Source organism: Hemitrygon akajei, chromosome 12, assembly GCF_048418815.1.
Source record: "Hemitrygon akajei chromosome 12, sHemAka1.3, whole genome shotgun sequence".
Classification (NCBI taxonomy): Eukaryota; Metazoa; Chordata; class Chondrichthyes; order Myliobatiformes; family Dasyatidae; genus Hemitrygon; species Hemitrygon akajei.
In genome coordinates this window covers 82,900,509-82,924,568 of record NC_133135.1, presented here as the reverse complement: position 1 = coordinate 82,924,568, position 24,060 = coordinate 82,900,509, and the positions used below count along the sequence as shown (strand labels likewise).

General features: G+C 41.8%; 1 protein-coding gene across 1 annotated transcript in view; it reads left to right on the top strand.

Moving 5' to 3' along the window:
* lhx4 (LIM homeobox 4) overlaps window positions 1-24,060 on the top strand; it is an 85,571-nt gene that overhangs the window by 44,542 nt on the left and 16,969 nt on the right. The window contains exon 3 of the mRNA XM_073063615.1: window positions 19,558-19,760. Coding sequence (XP_072919716.1) covers window positions 19,558-19,760 — 203 coding nt within the window. The remainder of the gene's footprint in view (window positions 1-19,557; window positions 19,761-24,060) is intronic.

Sequence of the window (24,060 nt, the reverse complement as noted above, 5' to 3'; positions counted from 1 at the left end):
GCATAAATTTTGTCTATGTCTTTCTGTGTTTAAGCATGGATGCTTCATTATTGATACATTATGAATAAAACTGATTACTGCATGCTCTTCTGCAATGTTTCATTTAGATAGATAGATAGATAGATAGATACTTTATTCATCCCCATGGGGAAATTTCTGGATTTTTACAGGATAGTTATCAATCAAGCAGGTGAGGATGGTCAACCTCAGGAGGATATTTTGGGCATAAGATGACATGCCTCTAACTATATCTTACTTCTCTAAGGAGTTTCCTCAGCTAATACAGAGCTTCCATATAATTCCCATTTACCTTAATTTTACCAAGTTCTTGATACCACAAAGGAACGTTACCTTGATGTCAAGGGCATTCACTAAAAGTCAGCTTCTATTATCAAGGTTTGGCCAGGGCTGTAATGAGGTTAGCAGTGGAATCATTCCGATAAAACACAAACTTGGAGACTAAGTGCTACTTGATGGCAATCCTCATCACTTTGCTAATTGATGTTAGGCTGATGGGGCACAAATTGGCAAATAGGATTTGTCCAGCTCTTTTAGACAGGACATTCCTGGATACATTCACATTGCCAGATTGAAGACAGCATTGCAACTGCATAGCCATGCCTTGCCAGTATATTAGCTCTATAGTGATTTACAGTAGATGTATTCAAAACTCCAGAATATATTAATATGTTCTGCTATCAGGTGCATCTTACTTTTCCACTGAGTTACGAAATGCCAGGATACTGGAAGAGAAGCAGAAGGCATTTTTCACATAGCAGAACGAGGGTTCTTTCAGCCCGAAATGTGATCACTTTAAACATCTTCAGATTGCAGTAAGTGGAACACAAACTGAAAGGTGGAAGAGACTGGCTGAGGAAATCCAGTGCTATGCTGACACTGAAAACCTTAAGATGCTCTTCAGTGCCATCAAAGCAATCGATAGACCACACAAGCCATGCACCACACCCCTTCTGTCAGCTGATGGCAGAGTCCTGCTCCGAGAGTAAAAGAGCATCAACAACAGGTAGAGAGAGCACTTCCAGCAACTTGTTCAACAGGCCCTCCACAGAGACCAGGCTGCACCTGGTCAGATCCCCTAGGAACCCACTGTCGAAAGCCTCGGCTGCCCTCCTACAATGGTTGAGGTCAAACAAACCATTGCTCACTTAATTTCTGGAAAAGCCTCAGGGAAGAACAGAATCCCTGCTGAGATCTTCAACTCAATGGGTCCAAGTGCACTAATGGCCTTTTGTTCCGATGAGCATCTGGGAAAATGAAAATGTGCCCAATGAATTCAGAGGTGCTTTGAACAAAGGCAGCAAAGCTGACAATGGTTACTACTGCGGCATCTCACTGCAGTCTATCGATGGGAAGACTGTATCATTCTCAAGCGCTTAATCACCACCACGTCAGAGAAGAACCTGCCCAAGACATAGTGTGGGTTCTGCCCTGGAACAACCATTGATATGATGTACATTGCCCATCAGGTTCAAGAAAAGTGTACTGAGTAGAACCTGAATCTATACGTTGTCTTCATAGATTTAACCAAGGTCTTTGACACGGTTAATGGAGAAGTACTCTGGCCAATCTTGTCAAGGTTGGGATGCCCACGCAAGTTCATTGTTCTTCCTTGTCTTTTCCATGATGCTATGACTGTCCTTGTTCTCTTAAATGGGGAAGCCTCAAAGCCGATCAATATCCTAAATGGCATGAAGCAAGGGTGTGTGCTGGCCTGTGCGCCGTTCAACCTCCTTTTTCACACATGTACTCAATGACGTGGTCAGGGACCTTGGATATGGGGTGTATTACAGTACAGACTTGATGGATCATTGTTTGATCTGCATCGCCTAAAATCCAAATCTAAGTAGGTTACAAGAGTCATCCTATACAGACGACTTCACTGTAATGGCCCACATGGTGTCTGGTCTGCAAATGGTTACTGTCATGTTCACAGAAGCCTCACGTCTGTTTGGCCTCACCATCAGTCAGGACTAACCAGATTTCAGCCAGCTCCTGAATCCACTGCTCTGCTGTCTTGCATCACCATCAAAGGCACAACTCTGAGGGGTAGTAAAGGAATTTAAATACCTTGTCAGTGTCATCTCCAATAATGGTTCCTTGCATAAAGAAATCAACACCAGGATTTTCAAGGCTAGTTAGGGCCTGAGTCACCTGCGATCACGTGTGCTAAGTCATCACAATATCCAGATGGCCACTAAGATCAACTTTGTGAAAGCCAGTATTGGTTATAGTGGGCTTGCTCCCTGGCATTTGGAACATAGGATACAAGAAGGAACTGGTTGAAGTGCCTTGGTTAAACTTGCTCACAGCAACCTAGAAGACAGGCGTCACACGATCCTGAACAGGAAAGCAGGAGCAGCAGCCGTGCCTACGGAATCGGGGCAATTCCCTTGTCCCTACTGTGAACACCTATGATGTTCAAGAATTGGCTTTGACTGTCACCTCCGAACGCACATCAGATGAGATGCACAAACACAATTGTCATCGTTGAAATCGGCAGATCACCAACATACTTAGCTATTAAAAGAGGGTAGTGAAGGAATTTAAATACCTCGTCAGTGTCATTTCTACTGATGGCTCTTTGGATAAAGAAATCAACGCCAGAATTTGCAAAGCTAGTCAGAACCTGGGCTGCCTGTGATCACGTGTGCTAAGTCAGCTATGCGCTAGGTCCTCATGACATAACATCCCACATCATGCAATAAATGTATTGAACTATCTTTATTATGAGGTGCAGTGTTTGATGCTTAAATTGTTCATGAATATGGGGTGTTAGGAATTACTTTAATAATATAATACTGCACTTCATACAACAACTCCAATGAACATGCAGGCACTCTGTGGATTCGTGTAGCTGCTCATGCATGATGACGGCCACACCCTGCCAAAATGTGTCTAAGCTAGTTGAGGGGAGCCTGTTGATTTGTATCCAGAATGATGGAGGGCTCAGTGATGATTGTGGTGAACAGGGCAGGTATACTCCAAACGAGAAGATATGGCAGCAATGTCACTCAGGTCATGGGTGTGGAGACATCAAGTTCTAATGTCTATCCAACTTTGCCCTCCCACATCTGTTAACATTAATTTCATCATACCATTGAACGGAAATGTTGAAGGAAAGGAGTGTAAGGTAAACTAATTGAAGCAAACTTATTTATAATGCCATTGCATGCAATTAAAAAGCAAACAGGTCATCCAACCACTAACAACTGTCTACAGTGCCCAAAAATATCCTTCTGCCATCCTTCACCATGTACTTTTAGTCTATCTTCTACTGTTTTCTCTTTCTTATACTTATCTAATCTTGCCCAAAGTACATCTTACAGTAGCGGATTGTAGATCCTCAATATTCACCAAGTGTAGTGGTTATTCCTGGATTTATTAATGGCCAACAATATTTATAGCCTCTGATTCTGGACTTGTGCCACAAGTAGAAGTAATATCTCCACATAAAATTTCTTCATAATTTTAAGGACCTTTTACAAGCTGCCTCTCAATCATTCCAGGAAAAAATGTCTCAGCCCATTGAGTATCTTTCCCAGTTTTGGTATCATGCTCTAAGACATTTATTCTACCTTTTCCAATCATTGTACATTTGTTAATATTTGTAATACAAGGGACAATGCACAGTGTTGTAGATAGGGTCTAATCAAAGTTCTATATCAGTTTTACTTGTCTATTTTTGAACTCTATTCATCTTGATATGAACTCTTCACTCTACTTGCTTATTTGAGGCCTGGTTAAACTATATTGTTACTTAAAAAGATTGTGATTCTGCATCTATAATTCTTTTTCTTGTCAATTTACATTCTTGCTTTCCTGCATGTCAGTGGCTTCTGATATTCTTTCTACCTAAAGTGTCACATTACATCTTGAAATTTATATTCTATGTAGATTCTTGTTCTATACATTTTCACTCAGATGAACTCTACTCACCACCTCAGATCCATCAACAATTTGGTGTTATCCACAGATTTTGATATTATGTTTCCAATTCTAAGTTCCTACTTGATTGCAAAATTGTTAAACTGTGGGGTAAATGTTAAACTGTAGAGTAATGTAATGGGTGACAGATGACACACATTGCTCATCATAGAAACTGTTCTACATAATTCAGAATCACCGTCATTGAGTCATTGTGTTCACTTTAAGAGACAGTGTCTGACATAATGATGTCAGTACAAAGCAACTGCTTTTGTTTTCTTGGCAATGGAAGTAAAAGACTGCAGCTTTTGTTAAGCACACGTTTTATTGACAAAATCCTACAAAATAAAAGTCCTAGCATCAATGTCAGTTGAATATCACTTCCTACTTTCCTCCACATCTGCTCCTATTAAACCCTGTTCTACCTTAACTATTCTTTAGCCATTCTTGTCATTTTTCTCCCCATATTCAACATCATAATTCCACAACTACACCAGAGAAGAATGGACAAGAAAGTAGGTGAAGTTACTCTGAAGCTGTGGTTGGAGATAAACATACGATAGGGTCGTTCATCAATATACTAAATAAAAGTCATTGTTGCCTGCTTTCACAAGATTGAGTGAACAATTTTTCATGTAGGAATAGATTAGATTGATACAGCATCTTTTTAATATCATTCATAAGGTTCTTCACAGAAGTACTATCAAAGAATAGGTATCATGCTCCAATAAATGGAAGCAAGTGTGTTTTTACATTATATTTTAAGGAGCATCTTGTGAGGAAAGAGATAGTTTTTACAGAGAATCCAAAGGTTAGTGCTAGAACAATTGAAGGTAGAGCCAATGGAGAGTGTATGAAAATGAAGAGGAAAATTTTAAGAATATGAGAAGATTCAATTATTGCAATTTGGGGTGACAGATGACAGAATGTAAATAAAAATATTTGCAAGCAAGGGTTGGAAATTTAATGTTGTAATGGCACTGAACTGGGAATCTAAACACTCAAGCAACTTCAATCAGAACATGAGAAAGGGACTTTTTGAAAGCATTGGTGGTTTGGGATGATTTCACACTTACATAGGGTTGAAAATGGGGGAACAAGAGGAATATTCTGGATGAGGATCTTGGCATCAAATGAGATGGGGCGGAGTACAAATCAGGTAGGAGAATGATAGAAGAAATGGATTTGTTAGCTGAGGATCAAAATGATTTACAAACTTTGTAGTTATTTATTGAGATACAGCGCAGAGTAGGGTTCCAGCCTTTGGAGCCACAACACCCAGCAACACACAATATAACCCTAGCTGAATCATGTGACAACTTACAATGACCAATTAACCTACCAACCAGTATGGCTTTGGACTGTGGAAGGAAACCAAAGCTCCCAGAAGAATTCCATACAGTCATAGGGAGAATGTACAACCTCCTTGTGGACAGTGGTGGGAATCGAACCCGGCTTGCTGGTACTGTAAAGTATGATGCTAACCACTATGCTACCATGCCAGTATTTTAAGTCAAAGCCCTAATACAGATTTTTGACCCAAAACGTCAACTATTCCTTAACTCAAATGATGCTGTCTGACCCACTGAGTTCCTACATCAGATTGCTATTCCTGAATATCATGCTATAGTTGAATGGAGAACAATTTTTGGAAGCCAAAAGCATTCCAAATCAAGAATAAAAACCTTTCTCTCAGCATTATTTGAACACTTCATTGAATTTGGTTCTGACAGATTTTGATTCTGAAGATATAAAGTAGACTGTACAAAATTAAGCAGAACTGTCTGTGCTCAATTTGTCAGGCTTAAGGAAGCTGTTATCTATTTTACCAATCTATGGTGTAGAGGAATTTTGCAAAGTCAGTGTGTTCTTTTTATGTTTGTGGTCAAGGATTGATGGATTGATTGGTTGAGGGTGTTAGTGAGAAGATTAGCCAAATAGAAGAATTGTTATTTTTTGTTTAGAATCAGTGTAGCGTAAGATTCAGCATCCTATTTTGTCAACTTATTAAAGACACAGAAAGCACAATTTGATCTGCATGTAGATACAGCTGAACAATCAAGGATGTATGGTCAGTCATTAAAAACCTTTAAGTCTTAACCATAAGTACGTTCCACATACTGATTCCACTTCAGCCCTTATTGCTACAGGTTTATTCCAAAAACCTTCATTCCAAGAATAACCATGTCTGCGACCTATACACACCACTCACCTTTTCCCAACAAACTCCTAAGGACAATTATTTTTCCTCCCCATGTTCCATTCACAGTAGCTCCTTCAGTTCAGGCATTCTCTCTGTGTTACAAACAAGGGGACCCACATCTAACCGTTGAAGGTATCTAACTTTCTTCATCTGAGAAACACACACAAAATGCTGGAGGAACTATGCAGGCCAGGCAGCATCTGTGGGAAAAAGTACAGTCGACGTTTTGGGCCAAAACCTTAAGCAGGAGAACAGTCAACTTTTCGGGCCAAGACCCTTCAGCAGGAGTACAGTCGATGATTCCAGCTGAGAACTGTCAGCAGACACTTTAGTCCTGCTGAAGAGTCTTGGCCTGAAACCTTGATTGTACTCTTTTCCACAGATGCCTGGCCTGTTGAGTTCCTTCAGCATTTTGTGTGTGTTGCTTGGATTTCCAGCATCTGCAGATTTTGTCTTCTTTGTTTCATCTGAGTGATTTTTTTCCTCAACAGCCTTATATTCTATTTTTTTTTAAAATCATGCTGATTCTTCTGTCTTCTTGTAATACCTGTTCAAAATTAGAATGTAAATGCAATATATTAGCATCATTTGTCCTTCTCGAACTTACAGTAAACCCAGCAGTATTTAAGTAAAGGATTTGCCTTCATATGGGACCTCATAACTTTCAGAACTTCCAAAGTGTTTAGTGTATATCACTATTATAACGTAGAAAGCATCATCCTTCTAAATGTTGTTCTGCTTTGCATGAACAGTCCCGTTATTCCTCTGCATCTAATACCATTCTTTTTAGGGTATGTCCAAATAATTATCTCCAATTTTGCTTCTGATTTGCAGTCTTACTTTTCCCTCTCCCAAAAATTCTTTATCTACCCACAGCTAGAAATGGAGCTGATCTCCAGAGGAATGATTAATATGCAGTACATCTGAAAGAATGAATATTGCAGAAATTGGGTTTATTGGTAAAATACATTTTAATTACATGTAGATGCAGCCAGCAACTCAATGGTGAATTATTAAATGTTAAATTTTCAGATATCAAACACTCTTGATTTGAAACTAAGGTAGTCTGAAAGAAGTTGTCCTACTCATTGAATCCCTCATGCTGACTTCAGCTCACCTTCTTCAACTGTACTGCCTCATAGTCACCCTTTGATTTCATCTCTCTGTCCCACCACTAATAGAAGACCTTAAATGTTCTTCAGTTCCACTCCCTGGAAATCTATCCTTCATCAAACATCCGTTCCTTATTTGATCTTTGACAAGCCCATTTCTTGATGATTTTGCAAATTCCTCCATTAGGGCTTATTGTCTGTTCCATTTTATCTAATCTATTATAAAGTATCTTCTTTTCTCCACTTAGCAGTTCTTAATTTAATCAGATTACTCCTATGACTATACACTGACCTTAGTGGAATATGGAGATAGAAATTCTACATGGCAATGAATGGTGTTATTTTGTATTGCTGTATGTCCTTGGTTCAGGGCAGGCTGAGCTGAATGGTTGAAGTGTTAACACACTACCTTGACTTACTGGCATTGATCAAAAAATCATGTTTCCTAGGCAGAGGGGAATTGTGATGGGATAAAGCAAACTGAGCCAGTTCATGGACACAAATAGTTGCAAGATTGGAACAAAGTTCCAGAATGTTTCAACGATAAATGAAGAAGCTAAAACATATTTGATCAATCAGGCTATCAGAACATATTTCATATATTCATGGAGTCACAAGAAACCACAGATGCCACTGGAAGAACTGAGGTTTTTGATGCAGGGTCTTAAACTGTGATGGTATTGGGTTTACTGTCCATGAAGATCTAAACTCAAGCGAAGATCTTAAGCTCTATTGGATATAAATGGCCATGAGTATTCTCACTAAAGAGAGGTTACACTGCAGCCATCTACTCTTCAAAGGCTAGGTTACTTCCTTGTTGATCCTGCACAGTGAGTTTAGCTGCCAATACCCATTGGTGGAGCAGTGGGTACCCACTCCCTAACAAGGAGGAGATACATTTAGCTAACAAAGTACTTTAAACACAGTTTTTATTTATTTTAAATTATTCACATTTAAATTTACATAAATTTATTAAAACTCATTAAAAACTCAGAGGTTTTCTATCTTATAAACAATTTCTCAATTATAAATGATTTCTAAAACATTAAGTATGTCCAAAACACAGACACAATTCCTATAAGCTAACAAGACATACCAATGAGTTACAAGTGAATGAGTCATCTGTTGCAGAAATCAAAGGCAGAAGAATGTACCCTGATTTTCTGTCAATCGCCTTGATGCTCCTTGACCATTCCTAACAAGCCTGATTGCTCTATTACATGTCTACTTTTGGAAATAATTCTGAAAATGTGTAGCTTGTATGATGGAAGTTGGGTTGAGTTGTTCTCCAAACTTGACAGTTACTTGCAAATGTTTCATCACCATACGAGGAGACATCATCAAAGCGCTGTTAATGGTGGTGTGTCCTCTGAATACTTATCAGTCGACTGATTGGTCATCATTACAGAAACTCAATTGTGATGTGAGGAGGAAATCTCATTGCTGATTGGTTGCATGTGTTATGGTCTGGAATTTGGCCCGTTTTGGCTCATAAATAGGATCAAGGTCTACATCACAATTGAGTTTCTGTATTGATGACCAATCAGCTGATGATTATATAAAGACTGTCAGGCTTGAAGAGGCAGGCACTTCCCAGACTCCACCAAGCTAAGGAGTCATCTACCACTCATTTCCAACTCATCACCTGCAGCCAATTTAAACCCAGCTCTCATACACAGTACTTGTTCACCCACTGAGCCAGTCAGCCTCAACCAGTTGCTCCTAGCCTTCAGGTACTTTGTCGCCTGTGTTGTTTAGTATCTGTTCTCTTTCATTTTAAAGCCCCTTATGGCTTGTGACTTTTGCAGTCTATTATTAAAGTTATTGTTCATCGCAGAACCATTTCCACTACTCTCCTATTGGGTCAAGCCTCTGCTACATTCCCCAACAGGATAGATGAACCACCGATTGAGCCAGAAGAGTTTGTTTGCCCAAAAGAAGTTGTCTGTCGACACGAGCACACGATCCGGAAGCAACAGGAAACTGTTGACCATCTGCTCGTCACTCTGTCTCAATACAGCAACCCAGCGCCAGTCACCTTCCTCCCACAGAACTCCTGATTCCAGTGCCTGAGCACTTTGATGCATCCCCAACCTGAAGCTGCAACTTCATGTCCCAATGTGTCTGCACTTAAAGCACCAGTCACCTCTGTGCTCTACAAACCGAGCCAAGATTGCCTTTGTCATCTCTCTCTTGCTTGAGTGAACGTTGACACTGGCCGCCACTAACTGGGACAGTAAAGCCACCATTTGCAATAAATATGAGGAATTCACCTCTGAGATGCATCGGGTTTTTGACCATCTGGGAAGTGGAATGGAGGCAGTGAACTGGATACTTAGTGTGTGGTGAAACTCACACTTGGTGCTGGATTACCCCATGGAATTCCAGACCCTCACGGCAGAGTGCAGCTGGAACGTGGAAGCACTGCTGACTCGTCACCATCTTGTGTGCTTACTGAGGAGCAGCTGATCACCCACATGCCAAATACCCACTGTGTCTGGCAAACTCCAGTGGGCTCACCCGTCTCCGGCCACCTAGGTGCACAATGGACTCTGGATTTTCTGTGACACTGGTTCTGGTGGCCCACCATGATCACAGATGTACATACATCAGTTTGTCACCTCATGCCTTCACTGTGCCCAGTCCATTCCCTTTTGCAGGCCCTACCAGTCCCTCATTGTCTGTGGACCCATGTTGTCATGGACTTCTTCAAGGATTTTGCCACTTTCCAATGAGGGCACATTGATCATAACAGTGACAGACTAGTTCTCCAAGGAGGCAACTTCTTTGTCTTCCCAAACCCCATCAGCCACTGAGATCTGGCTCATCCATGAGGGCCCTGGTTTGCTGCTGCTAGAATGCTTGGAAGAGGGCACAGAGGGCTATCCTAGCTGCCAACCTTGCTGTCAGCACCAAGCCAGGCAACTCTGGCTCAGGGACCATGTCTGGCTGTCCACTAGAGATCTGCCCTTGTGGACCAACTCCCACAGGCTCTCACCCTGGTTCATTGATCCCTGTCAGACTACCCATCGCATCAATCCAGTCATTTACTGTCCCTCGGGATCATACCTCCTGCCTCAAGCCCATTGTCTTTGGACCATTCAACTCACCTGAGCCTACACCTCCAGAACCTCGGATGGTGGTAGGCGGTGTTGTGTTCACGGTTCGCTGGGTAATGACCTCACATCATCATGGATGGAATATGCAGTACCTGGTCAACAGGGAAAGGGTATTACCCAGAGGAGAGGTCATATTTTATCTTGAATCCATCTCTCATTAAGGAGTTCCACTGGACCCATCCAGATCACCTTGGGTGATTGGGTGCCAGCTGTGGAGGAGAGATCCTGTGAGGCTTGCATGTGCAGGCACCTCCTAGTCTCCACCCAGCTAACAGGAGTAACTTGCCAGTCCTTTCCTACTCATCACCTGCAGCCTACTTAAACCCAGCTCTTATCCACAGTCCTTGTTCCCCCATCAAAACAGACAGCCTCAACAAGTTGGTCCTAGCCTTCAGTTACCTTGTAGTCTGTGGCGTTTCGTATCTGTTCTCCCTTGTTTTGTGGCCTGTCATGGAGTGTTATCGTTTATTGCTGAATCATCTCCGCTGTTCTGCTTTTAGGTCAAGCCTCCTCTACATTCCCTGACAGATATTCCACACACCCAAAATTATTGTTGTGAAGCTGACTCTCTACACAAAGCTTCCTACTATTGATAGGTCAGCTATTGATAAATGATAGTATTGATCTGGTCTGCAAGCTTCCTTGAACTAAATAGTATTATCTGGTTTGAAACAGTCAAATTAACATAACCCCATTGTCTTACACTGCATCTCCGAAGCAATTAGCCCTATGCAATGGGCCAGCAGTCTGTGTTCTATAGACAGTGTTGTTTGTTTGCAAACCTGTCCTTTTAATTTCACAGATTGCTATTTGCAATTTATATGAAGAACTGAAGATTGGATCCCATTTGCAACAAGAAGTTGAACAAAGAATATTGGTTGGAAGTTCAACATACTCAAAAACAGCTCTTTGAACTCTAGAAGGGCCAACTGTTGTTGGAAAGTTGAGGCTGGCAAAAAGGCACCCCACCCAGCCCTGGACCCTTTTCCTCCACAAATGCTGCTTGGCCCACTAAGTTGGTCCAGCAGTTTATTTTTTTTCTTCTATATTCATGTGGTCTTCACAGAAAACTATCACTTATTACCCATCCCTGATATAAATATGTGCTCTGAAGGGCTGATGTGAGAAATACAGTGACTCCTAAAGGAAATTAGATCAGACGGGGTTTGTGAGAATATTTCTCCTGCAGTAATTGAGATGTGCACAAGGCTTTCTTCTGAAAAGACGAAGACTAAGATTGTTCATACAATGTTTTCCTCTGAAGACACAAAGACTGGGATGGCATGAACAATTCTTTCTTATGATGGCTGTTTTTCTTTCCATTCAGGAATTATGGTTAATATGGGAAACCAGTTTAGTAAATTCTCAAGTGAATGCATCTGGGGACTTCTGATGCATGCTTCATTGACTCTTGTATAAACAGTAGATCTGTGAAATAGAACAAATGTAGAATATTAGGATCACTTCCATGTTAGAGTGGAAAGAAAGAGTAGCAGTTGAACTACTTTAAGAATACAGTAATTAGTATTAGTGGCTGTTCAACAAAGTTAATATACTATGCTTACTGACATAACCATCTAATTGCAAGGTTGACTGTTGCCAGAAATGGTTAGCCCAATAGTTTACTCTGATAGTCTATTGTTTGGGGGATTGGGAGTATGTGAAAAGGTGGTGGTGGGGCGGGGGGGGGGGGGGAGATAAAAAAGAAGGGATAAAAGTAACATTCAAGTTATACTGTAAGGGTTAGTTTAAAATTCAACATCTGCAGATGTGGATGTATTAAAGATTAGCTGAGTGGCCTAATTCTGCTCCTATATCTTGTGGTCCTATTCTTTCTCTAAAGTCTACATAAGCCAGGTGTTCCTTTTATGTAGGTCGGAGAGGAGAGTAGGTTATTCATCCAGTATTTATGACATTACCAAAGTTCAAAGTATATGTATTATCAAAGTACATATATGTCATCATATACAAAACTGTGATTTATTTTCTTGCAGGAATACTCAATAAATCTATAATAGAATAATGGCCATAACAGAATCAATGAAAATCAGGAATGAGATTTGACTGATTAACATCACCTCACTCCCTATCTCTATTATCTCTACCACTCACTTCTCAATTATTTTCCCTAATCTCACCTGTCAATTACTTTCCCTAAGATCACTATCAATCACTTTCTCTACCCCTTGCCTGTCCATCACTCTCCCCTCTGACCCAAAAAAAGTTGTGAGGCTCGTGACTACCCCTGGTTAAAAGCATTGAAGTTAGCACTGAATAAAAATGAAGCTTAAATTCTTTCTGATTAATATGGTTGATTTTCTTTGAATTTTCATAAGGGTCTTCATCTGTCCAGCTCTTAAGCTCTGAAATTGCGTCTAAGCCTCTCTGTTCCTTTCTCATACTCTGGAGTGCTTTTTGCAACCAACAATTTTGACCGATACCTGCATGATCACTTTGTGGTGGCTTGTTGTCAAATCCTGTTGTTTCATCATTCACGTAGCCACACTGAGAGATTTTACTATGTTTACGGTGCTATGCAAATACTTGTTTTTGTTGAGATAAATCAATGGGACAATTAAAAGGTCGTAATGAGTGCATACTATTCAATCAGAGAAGACTACCCTCTTCTCCCTCAATGTCCATTCTCATGTTTCTGCATTTAATTGCAATTTGAGGGGTGGGGGCGCTGTGGTGTGGTAAGTGAGTGTTTGCATTTGGACGCAATATTTCCCATAATGAGAGTGGAGAAAAATTTGTCAGTCATGCTGGATACGCATAGCTGTAGTTTTACATTTATTTTGCATTATCCCATACTAACTGCTCTTTCTAAATAAACTGACACTGCTTTTGCTGAGAGATGTTGGGGTAGTTTGTTACCCCTTTAAGCAAAAGACTGACATCTGTGAATCACCTCCAACCTATAAGTTGGCACAAAGTTGGTAACAAGCACTTTCTCATTTACAGTTGAAAAGCAAAAGTGTACAGGTGTTGAAAATCTGAAATAAAGACAAAAATGACAGAAAGCAGATAAAGCAACATCTGTGGAAATGGGAACAGTAAACATTTTGGATCAATGACCTTCCATCAGAACTGAGTCAAAATATTGATTCAGCTTCCATCTCCACAGATACTGCCTGACCTGTTTGGTGTTTCAGGATTTTCACTATTCTCTGTAAACTCCTCTTCATGAACTTGGGCTGTCTATTCCTTCATAGGAATATCATATGTAACCTCTGAGAATATTGAGGAACAATGGCTAAGGGCCACTGGAACCAACAAGCTTTTCTTTTTCATAGGTACCTATCAGTTTAACTTTCGCCTGACCCTGCAATCTCCCCACAGAAATAACCCAAACATCTATCGAATCCAATTTTTTATGATCCATGACAAGGATATTTCCCACTCTGGACCCTCAGCACAGCAGACACCTGACCAGATTAATTTCCAAGGCATTGACAGAAAACGAATCTTTGCTTCTTTCAGTCAAGATAAGCTGATACATTCAAATGTGGCTTTTCCTCGGAACCAGCGAAGTAAAAAGGCTTGCTCCCTGGGACTTACTTGTTTTTTCACTGCACTGCTTAAGCAGCTCAGCACTAATGAAGCAAAAGCAAACTGCAGTCTGCAAGTCCGTGCCAGCTTTCCTACATTAATAGCAATTTTTCACTTGTTTCTTTGGCAGAGAAGGGCTGAATACTGCATTAATGTCACCTACTGCTGCAATATTTTTGTCTGTGCTTTTTCCTGAGATATTGTCCATGGCATGTGGGTAATTCTTGTTGTGTCAGATGCTTTTCCGTCTAACAGCAAGACTGAAGTGAAATCAGAAAATGCTAGAGATACACTACAGGGCAGGCAGCATCTCCGAACAGAGGGGAAAAGATTCAATGACCTTTCTTTATCCACAGATGCTATCTAACTGCCAAGCACTTCCAGCAGCTTGATTTCAGATTTCTAGTATCTGAAGTACTTTGCTTTGGGGAGGATGGGGCTGGTGCTTCTGAAAGTGAATGAGAATGTTGAGTGGCTTGTGTCCTGTTACGGTGAAAGGAATCGTATCCATGTAAAGCACAGCAAATATTTAGTGATGAACATAATTTAAATTTGTTACCAATGCAAGTGGATCATCAGTGGTGTAGGGGTTCATGATGTTCACATTCATTTTGGTACACCATCCCAGCCCATGCAGACTTACTTTCACCTCTTCTAACCTTTAGAGGATTAAGCTCAATCTGGTATAGATGATAAACCGTCCCTTGGAATGCCCCAGCAAACAATCAGATCAGAACTTGACTTGAGGTAATCAGTCAAAGTCTACTGCGCAGTGACAGCTATCTGGGCTCTATAACAAAATAAATCTCTTCCTTCTGTGTCCTGTTCTGCCAAGTGCACTGAATCCAGGAAAACTCCGGGCTCCATCTACGGTGAGATGCTGGAACTGACCTTAGCAGCCCTGTTCCTGATGTTAATCATCAATCATATTTGCAATGCACAGTGATTGGACTGGTGAAGTGAACGACTGGCTGGGTTGTGTCAGTGGAAGATTAGATGGTGGTGGCAGTGTATTTTGCCATAACATAAACAGGTTAGGATAAGGTGAAGGTAACAGAATGCAATGCTTCTATGAAAGTTTAATCAAGTCTTAATCCTTTAAGAGTCATGGAGTTAGACTATCTTTAGCACACCATGTCCATACTCACCATGAAGTACCCATCTACATTTACAGGCACTTGGTCCATAGCCTTCTAAGCCTTGGCAATTCAAATGTTCGACAAAATGAGGGATGGCACAGTGGCATCGTGGGTTACCATCGTGGTTAGCACAATACTTTATAGGACGATCAACTCGGGTTCATTTCCCTCTACTGCCTTTAAGTGGTTTGTACATTCTCCCTGTTTCCTCCTGTTGTTCCGGTCTCCTCCCACAATGTGGAAAAGTTTTTTAGTGTTTACTCTATCTCTGCCCCTTGTAACTTCACATTGCTCTGTCAGGATCCCCTTAGTCTCAACTACAGTCAATCCAACAGTCTAATTCAAAAGTCTTGGGCACATATATGTAGCTAAGGTGCCTAAGACTTCTGCATACTACTATATTTGTCAATGTGCAGTGGAGAACAGGTTTGAAAATTTGGTGGGAGTAAAGGATGTTGGGAATAGAGAGGTTGGAGTTCTATGGGAGGTGTGTGGGACAGGGGTCGGAGAAGGAGCACCAGGGTCAGGAGGATTGGCACGAGTACAGACAACCCAGCCCTGAAACACCAGGCAAGGACATCTGATTCCAAACAATTGGTATATTGATCATTACAGAATGTCTCCCTGATGTTTCCTATTCCCTCCCCTTTACCCAACCATGATTCCCCTCTCTTTGTCCCCTTCCCACTCTCAGTTCACAATAGAGACCCATATCAGAATCAGATTTTTCACCACTCATATGTCACAAAATTTGTATTTTCTCACAGAGGTAGCACAGTGCAATACATAAAGTTACTAGAGAACTGTTTTTAAGTCTTAGGTACCCTACCTATATACATATGAAGAAGCATGAAGAAATTTTGACTCAAACCAAAATTTGAAAGAGGACTTGTACAGGGATCAGAGCTATCCTTTACAGATATTAGCAAGAATTTCCCCAAAGTTTTCCTGAAACATGGTGTAGATTTCTCTTTAGCCCTGTAGTCTGCATTATCAGTGATCCAGCAAACCAACACAGCAGGATGTACTCTTGTATGGATAAGAACTTTGTCTCCTTCTGGTCTTGTATCACGCACATTTATGTCTGTGCTTGTGGAGGCCCTGGTCTCTCTGCCCTCCACTATCTGAAGCAATACAATGGAAAATTGCGTTAGGCAATCTCAATCCAGTCCCTGGTGGAAATATGTTCAAAATAATTTAGAAAAGACAACTCTATTTTGACAGAGATTAGTACTTACCCATGACCTTGCTATAAATGTCGACAAAGATTGCTGATGTTAAAAACGAAATGTCATGTGCTAACAATGAGTGATGCGGTCCTGTGTGTAGAATTGAACTAATTGGTTGAGACAGAGCAAAGAAGGCCTCAGTCTGGGCATGGCCCGAGCTTAACAAGTGCATGATCAGAGCGTGTGGTAAAGAGGGTTCTGAGGCTGCATTCCAGGAATAAAACAGTGTTGATATGTTCTCCATACCCCACTGCTAATAACCAGCACTTGGAAGAATTCAAAGGAAGAATAACATAAGAATGTTCAAAATATTCAGGTTGTCAGGAAATGGAGTGGTTTTCTACTGCCATAGAAATGATAAATATGTTGAATCCTTACTAGTCCAGGCTCTGGCTGAAAACACTGAGAGTACCGAATATTTAAGGTTCCCAAACTCAGAAAGAAACTCAACATATAGGAAGTTCCATATTGGATCTGTAGCACTTTTCCCAGTAGGATGTGCCACTGGAAAGGTACCCTGTCTGGGAAAGGGGTGAGGAGGGTAAAAAGGGGTCCTGAGCTTATTGGGGCAATGGTCTGAGGTTGAGTCAATTGCTCCTTTTAGATTATTTATTTAGTTATTTATTGGGGATGCAGCGCAGAATAGGCCTTTCTGATCTTTTGAGACATGCTGCCCAGCAACCCTGATTTAACTCTAGCCTAAACACGGAACAGTTTACAATGATCAATTAACCTACCAATCAGTATGTCCTTGGACTGTGGGAGGAAATCAGAGCTCCTGGAGGAAACACACGCACTCACGGGGAGTACGTACAGACTCCTGACAGGCAGCAGCAGGAATTGAACCCAGGTCACTGGTACTGTAAAGCGTTGAGCTAACCACCGTACTACCATTTGCCCTACCAGCTTCCTTGACAAACATTGCCGCTGAGCAGCTGGGAGCTTTTATATTCAATGGGTTGGAGGGGGCTCACACCTCAACCCCTCTGACAACAGCCACCCATGCAGGGCAGGTTACTGGGCTATCCTGGCGATGGACATGGAAGAGGGGAGCATTCCCAGTGTCATTGGAAACGGTCCCAGTGGGTGAGGTCTCGACACAGTCACTGAGTGGCGCAGGTATTGGCTGCTATGGCAACCCTGTGTCTGAATCTGCCCACCTTTAACATTTACTGATAGCTGCCACAACTACATTAACCATGTGGTAACAGTGATTGAATTATCTCTCCCTCTGTAAAAGCACATCTCCCTTCATTATCACTTTCCTTAACGGCACTAGTTCTCCTGTTTTGACTCTCAATGATTTGAAAAAAATGTTTGGAACAAAAAGTCCTGAAGCACCGAACTGATTTATATTTGTTGTATCCTAAAGGGGGGGGGGGTGCGTTTTTAAAGCTAAAGTATTGCGGTGCTTGAAATTACATAATTCCACCTGAAGTGGCACAGTGGTGCCCTAGCAGAGCCCTTCCTTACAGCTCAGCAGTCCATGTTTGATTCTCACCTCCATCTACGTGGAGATGGCACGTTGGCCCTGTGACAGGTGAGTTTCTCGTTCCCTCCCACCTGCCAAAAAATGTGTGGCCTAGTTGTTTTGTTTGTTGCTGTAGTTTGCCCCGAGTCAGCGAGTGGTCAAATTTGGCAGGGGAGGGTGTGTGTTGAGATTTGATGATAGGAAAGTGGGGAGAATAAAATGGGTTAGGGTCAGATCACTACAGAAATCAGTGTTTAACGGCCAGTGCAGACTTGCTGGGCTGATGGGCCAGTTTCCATGTTGTATTTCTTTCTGACAATGACTCTACAGCCTGTCAACTGCTTTGATTGGAATCTCGGGATGGCGCTAATTATTGCGATAGAACACAGAGGGAAGAATGGCTCAGTCGCATGGTGGTTAGCATAACGCTGTTCAGTACAGGCGACCTGGGTTCAATTCCCACTGCTATCTGTAAGGAGTTGGCAGGATTTTCCCATGACCCCATGGGTTTCCTCCAGGTGCTCCGGTTTCCTTCTACAATCCACAGACGTACCGGTTGGTAGGTTAATTGGTCATTGTAAATTGTCCCATGATTAGGCTAGTATTTACTTGAGAGATTACTGGATAGCACTGCTCAAAGGGCCCGAAAGGCCTATTCTCTGCTGTATCTTAATAAATTAAAAAAGGAATATGTATCACTGCTGAAATAAATAGCTTTAGCAGGCAGTAAGTAGACACAGGGGATTTTTTTCGAGTTCACACCCACTTCATTATTGTCTTGCCCAGTGTTTTTAACAGGCTGAAGATGAGCATTCATCCAGTTACCCAGGTGAATGCCTGAACCCTTAACTCCATCAGAAACTCATGTCTCCTTGAACTCCCAGTGCACGAATAAGTTCCCAGTTCTGTCTTGTATGAGAAAGATGGTGCAGTCGTCCCTTTATTCAGCACTGGAAAGACAGGCAGATGCAGTTCTATAGCAGCTCTCAAATCCACGGCCTTGTGCCACTGGTGAGACTTCTGTCCACTTAGTCACAGCTGACACAAGCGCAATGCCTCTTGAGGGCAATGCAAAAATGCAGCCGGTAAACGAGTTTTGTCATCGATGATGGATTCGCTTGAATGTGGATCTTTCAGTGAGGCTAGGAACTTGGCCCTAGAGTGCTGAAATTTATAACGTGGTGCACTGTTTCTTCATTATGGATAGCCTTCTCATCAGTCAACCTTAAGCCATTCACTCAGGAATATTATAATAATCTTTCAAACTTGGAACGATGATGTGATGAGTAAACACATTTGTGGATGGCACGCAGCCAAAAACATTCTGCATTAAAAGAAGGGATGGCTTGCATTCAGTGATAGTTCTTCAAGTTCTGATGGCACCTGCTTATTCATTCACCCGTCCCCATTAAGCTTCAGTTCTGCTGTTTGGTGTTAAATGGTGTCAGCTGCAGCTTGCTTCCCAGCCTCTTTACCTCTGGGTCAATGGGTTAAGGGCTCAGACCCTCTCTAAACGTAGTCTGTAGTCTCAGCTAACATTATACTGCCAAACAGAGGAAGTGAATTAGCATGAGAACCTTGTCTGCCCACCCCAGCCGATTTAAAACTCCCACCCCTCTGAACAGGACATACTGTCCTGTGTCTTCAGGAACCTGGAGAGTTTTACAGAGCCACAAGTAAATCTGCCATTGCCTATTGTGGAGCAAAGAAACAAAGTTGTGTTCATGTTGACTAACCCTGTAAAATAAACGTGCCTTGTCACTCTGTTGTACTCTCATTCGTTGCAGACGATTTGGGACAAAATGTGCAGCCTGTCAGCAGGGTATCCCCCCGACCCAGGTGGTGAGGAAAGCGCAGGACTTCGTCTACCACCTTCACTGCTTCTCCTGCATCATGTGTAACCGGCAGCTGGCCACTGGCGATGAGTTCTACTTGATGGAAGACAGCCGGCTTGTCTGCAAGGAGGACTATGAGACGGCCAAACAGAATGGTAGGCACTTTGCTTGTAAGGTGAATTAACTGTGAGGTGACGATTACATTGCATCTTCATTATCCATTATGGGGTACTGTTTAACTTGGTATAATGGTTTGCTGCCTTATCAACAGAATTTTTCTACTCGAAGTAAAAGTTGACATTGTATATGGATTTCAGCAAGGCATTTGATAAGGTACCCCATTGCAAGGCTTGTTGAGAAAGTAAGGAAGCATGGGATCCAAGGAGTCATTGCTTTGTGGATCCAGAACTGGCTTGCCCACAAAAGGTAAAGAGAGGTTGTAGATGGGTCATATTCTGCATGGAGGTCAGTGACCAGTGGTGTGACTCGAGGATCTGTTCTGGGTCCCTTACTCTTTGTGATTTTTATAAATGACCTGGACGAGGAAGTGGAGGGATGGGTTAGTAAGTTTGCTGATAACACAAAGGTTGAGGGTGTTTTGGATAGTGTGGAAGGCTGTCAGAGGTTACAGCGGGACATTGATGGGATGCAAAACTGGGCTGAAAAGTAGCAGGTGGAGTTCAACCCAGATAAGTGTGAAGTGTTTCATTTTGGTAGGTCAAATATGATAGCAGAATATAGTATTAATGGTAAGACTCTTGGCAGTGTGGAGGATCAGAGGGATCATGGGGTCCAAGTCCATAGGACGCTCAAAGCAGCTGTGCAGGCTGTCTCTGTGGTTAAGAAGACATACGGTGTATTGGCTTTCATCAATCGTGGGATTGAGTTTAAGAGCCGAGAGGTAATGTTGCAGCTATATAGGACCCTGGTCAGACCCCACTTGGAGTACTGTGCTCAATTCTGGTCACCTCACTACAGGAAGGATGTGGAAACCATAGAAAGGGTGCAGAGGAGATTTACAAGGATGTTGCCTGGATTGGGAGCATGACTTATGAAAACTGTTTGAGTGAACTCAGCCTTTTCTCCTTGGAGTGACAGAGGATGAGAGGTGACCTGATAGAGGTGTACAAGATGATGAGAGGCATTGAACGTGTGGAAAGTCAGAGGCTTTTTCCTAGGGCTGAAATGGCTGCCACAACAGGGCACAGGGTTAAGGAGCTTGGGAGTAGGTACAGAGGAGATGTCAAGGGTAGGTTTTTTATGCAGAGAGTGGTGAGTGTGTGGAATGGGCTGCTGGCAACAGTGGTGGAGGCGGATACAATAGGATCTTTTAAGAGACTTTTGGATAGGTACATGGAGCTTAGAAAAATAGAGGGCTATGGACAACACTAGTAATTTCTAAGGTAGGGACATGTTCTGCACAACTTTGTGGGCTGAAGGGCCTGTATTGTGCTGTAGATTTTCTATGTTTCTATTGAGGATTGTCATGTACACAGTTACATGTAAGCACACTAAAATAGGGCAGTACAATAGCGTAGTAATTAGCATAATGTTTTACAGTACCAGCGACCCAGGTTCAATTCCCACCACTGCCTGTAAGGAGTTTGTACATTCTCCCCGTGACTGCATGAGTTTCCTCCAGGTGCTCTGGTTTCTCCCACTTTCCAGAGACATACTGGTTGGTAGGTTAATTTGTCATTGTAAATTGTCCTGTAATTAGGCCAGGGTTAAATTAGGGGTTGCTAGGCAGCATAGCTCAAAGGACTGCAAGGGTCTACTCTGTGCTGTGTCTCAACAAATAAATATATAGATAGATAGGAATCTTACTTGCAGCAGCATCACTGGCACATATCAACAGACAGACAGCATTAACATGAAAAATGGGAATTAAACACAAATTATCTACAATTTCTTTTACAAGAAAGAACACAGTTAGAACAACAGTTAGAACAAAGGTCTATTATTGTGCAAAGTGATCAAGGTGGTCATAGATTTGCTATACCGAGTAAGGTTGTGTGCCTTGGTTCAAGAGCTAGTTGTTTGAAGGGAAGGGGAACTTGGTGATGAGAGAATTCAGGCTTCTGCACTTCCTGCCTGATGGTTGCTGTGAGAAGATGACATGGTGAGAATCTTTGATATTTGATGTGGCTTCCTTGAGGCAGTGCCTCGTGTAGATATACTGAAGGTGGAGAAGGGATGTGTCCATGATGTGCTAAGTCCACTACTCTCAGCAACTTACATTCCTGCACATGTAAATTGTCATATCACAATGATGCAACCAGTGAGCATATGTTCAACAGTGCATCTGTAGAAGTTTATCAGTGTGTGGTAACTTGCTAAACCTCCTTAATCTTCTTGGAAAGTAAAGATGCTGGCATGCCTTGCTTGTGGTTGATTCTACATGCTCTAAGATTTAAATGTTTAAAAACATTTTACATTAAAATGTCTTTCAAAAACCTTTTGAAATTTAGTAGGCTCATTGCATTTACTTTAACAGGGATGTGGTGTATCATTGACCTCTACCACACCCGCTGTGATCTTCCACTAAGTATGCTCTGATCATAATCATCACCGTGCTTGTACAAACCGACAGGTTGATCTCAGTCATTCTGCCCTCAGTGACTGAGAGTCTACACAGTAGGCAAAGCAGTCATCTTTGAACCAGGCAGCTCAGGAATGCTCCTGAAAACCTGAGATTCTCCTTGAAAAGATGCTGAGGCTGAGGAGAAACTGAAAATTTCAGAACAGATTTGAAATGATCTTGTAAGCGAGGATATCAAGAGATAGAACCAAGGTAGTTGCATAGAGTTAAGACTCATTATGACCTAACTGAACATGGAGACTAGCGCAAGGGGTTCAATGGCATATTCTTTCTCTTCAAGGCATAGAAAGATGTACCACAGTTACAGGCTATTCAACCCAACAACTCCATGTGACCATTAACCACGCGTTTACACTAATCCTATCCTAGCTGAATTTAGCTTCCCCACATTCATATCCAATCTCACAAGATTAAATCTCCCACGAGGAAGTTTACAGTGCCAATTAACCTACTGTATTTTAGGGATGTCAGAGAAAACTACAGCTCCCAGAGGAAGAACACATGGGAAAACGTGCAAACTCCACACAGATAACACCAGAGAACATAAACATAAGAACATAAGAAACAGGAGCAGGAGTAGGCCATCCAGCCCATCGAGCCTGCCCCGCCATTCAATAAGATCATGGCTGATCTGTCTGTAAACTCAGCTCCATCTATCTGCCTTTTCCCCATAACCCTTAATTCCCCTACTATGTAAAAACCTATCTAAATGTTTCTTAAATATATTTAGTGAAGAAGCCTCAACTGCTTCCCTGGGCAGAGAATTCCACAGGTTCACCACACTCTGGGAAAAACAGTTTCTCCTCATCTCCGTCCTAAATCTTCTCCCCTGAATCTTGAGGCAATGTCCCCTAGTTTTAGTCTCACCTACCAGAGGTCAGAATTGAACTTGGTTTGACAGAGACATCAGTTCTACAGACAGAACCTCGATGCCACCTTTTTATACAGTGCTGGAGCCAATTTGGAAATTTGCAGTGGCAACTGTGCTGCTCCTTTAAGTGAACAGGGCTCAATCTAGAAGGTGTTGGCTGCTTGCACAGTGGAGGTGACTGTGGTCAGAGAAGAGGTCTGCACACAGATCACCCTGTTGTCAGGCTTTAAAGAAGGGAAGCAAAGGAACTACAAAAGCTAAGTGAAGTTCGATCAGCGTGACAAGAATGAGATGCAGATGGGTTGATTGTTCTGGTCATTTTTATACATCATGCTTCTACAGTCACAGCCTTGTTACTGAAATGTTCACATCTAATGTCTTTCGCTGACCTGTAGTCCACTGATCGACTAATATTAATGAGATTAATGACAATTACTAATAACCTGTTGTGCAGATAGTTATTAATAGGTCCCCAGAGCAGGTGTTGTGCACTGAGTAATATCACAACACCAAATACAAATGTACATTACATCACCTGAGCCAATCAATCAGATGGCAAGGATGCCACAATTTATGGTTACCCAGCAATCCTTTCTGTCAGCCTTGTAATGAATTAACTCCTTCACTCATGCAGTAGAGCGGCACTGAATATTTAAACCTATGAGGGCAGCGCTGGACGTCCTAACAGAGTATAACACCAAATGGGCATTAGCTCCATTGGAATTGAAGTCTTGGAAATATTTTTTCATCATTTTATAAAGGGGCAGGAAAGAGAGAGAGAGAGAGAGAGAGAGAGAGAGAGAGAGAGAGAGAGAGAGAGAAATCTAACCACTCCAAATGAACAGTGCCAAATTTTATTAGCAATTCAACACTAGCTCTGAAAACATTTGATTGATCCACTCATAGTTAAACTTCACTGATCAATTTAGGGATATTTTATTGATCAGTGAATGACTCAATTTCCTTTCAGATGCAAATGGAG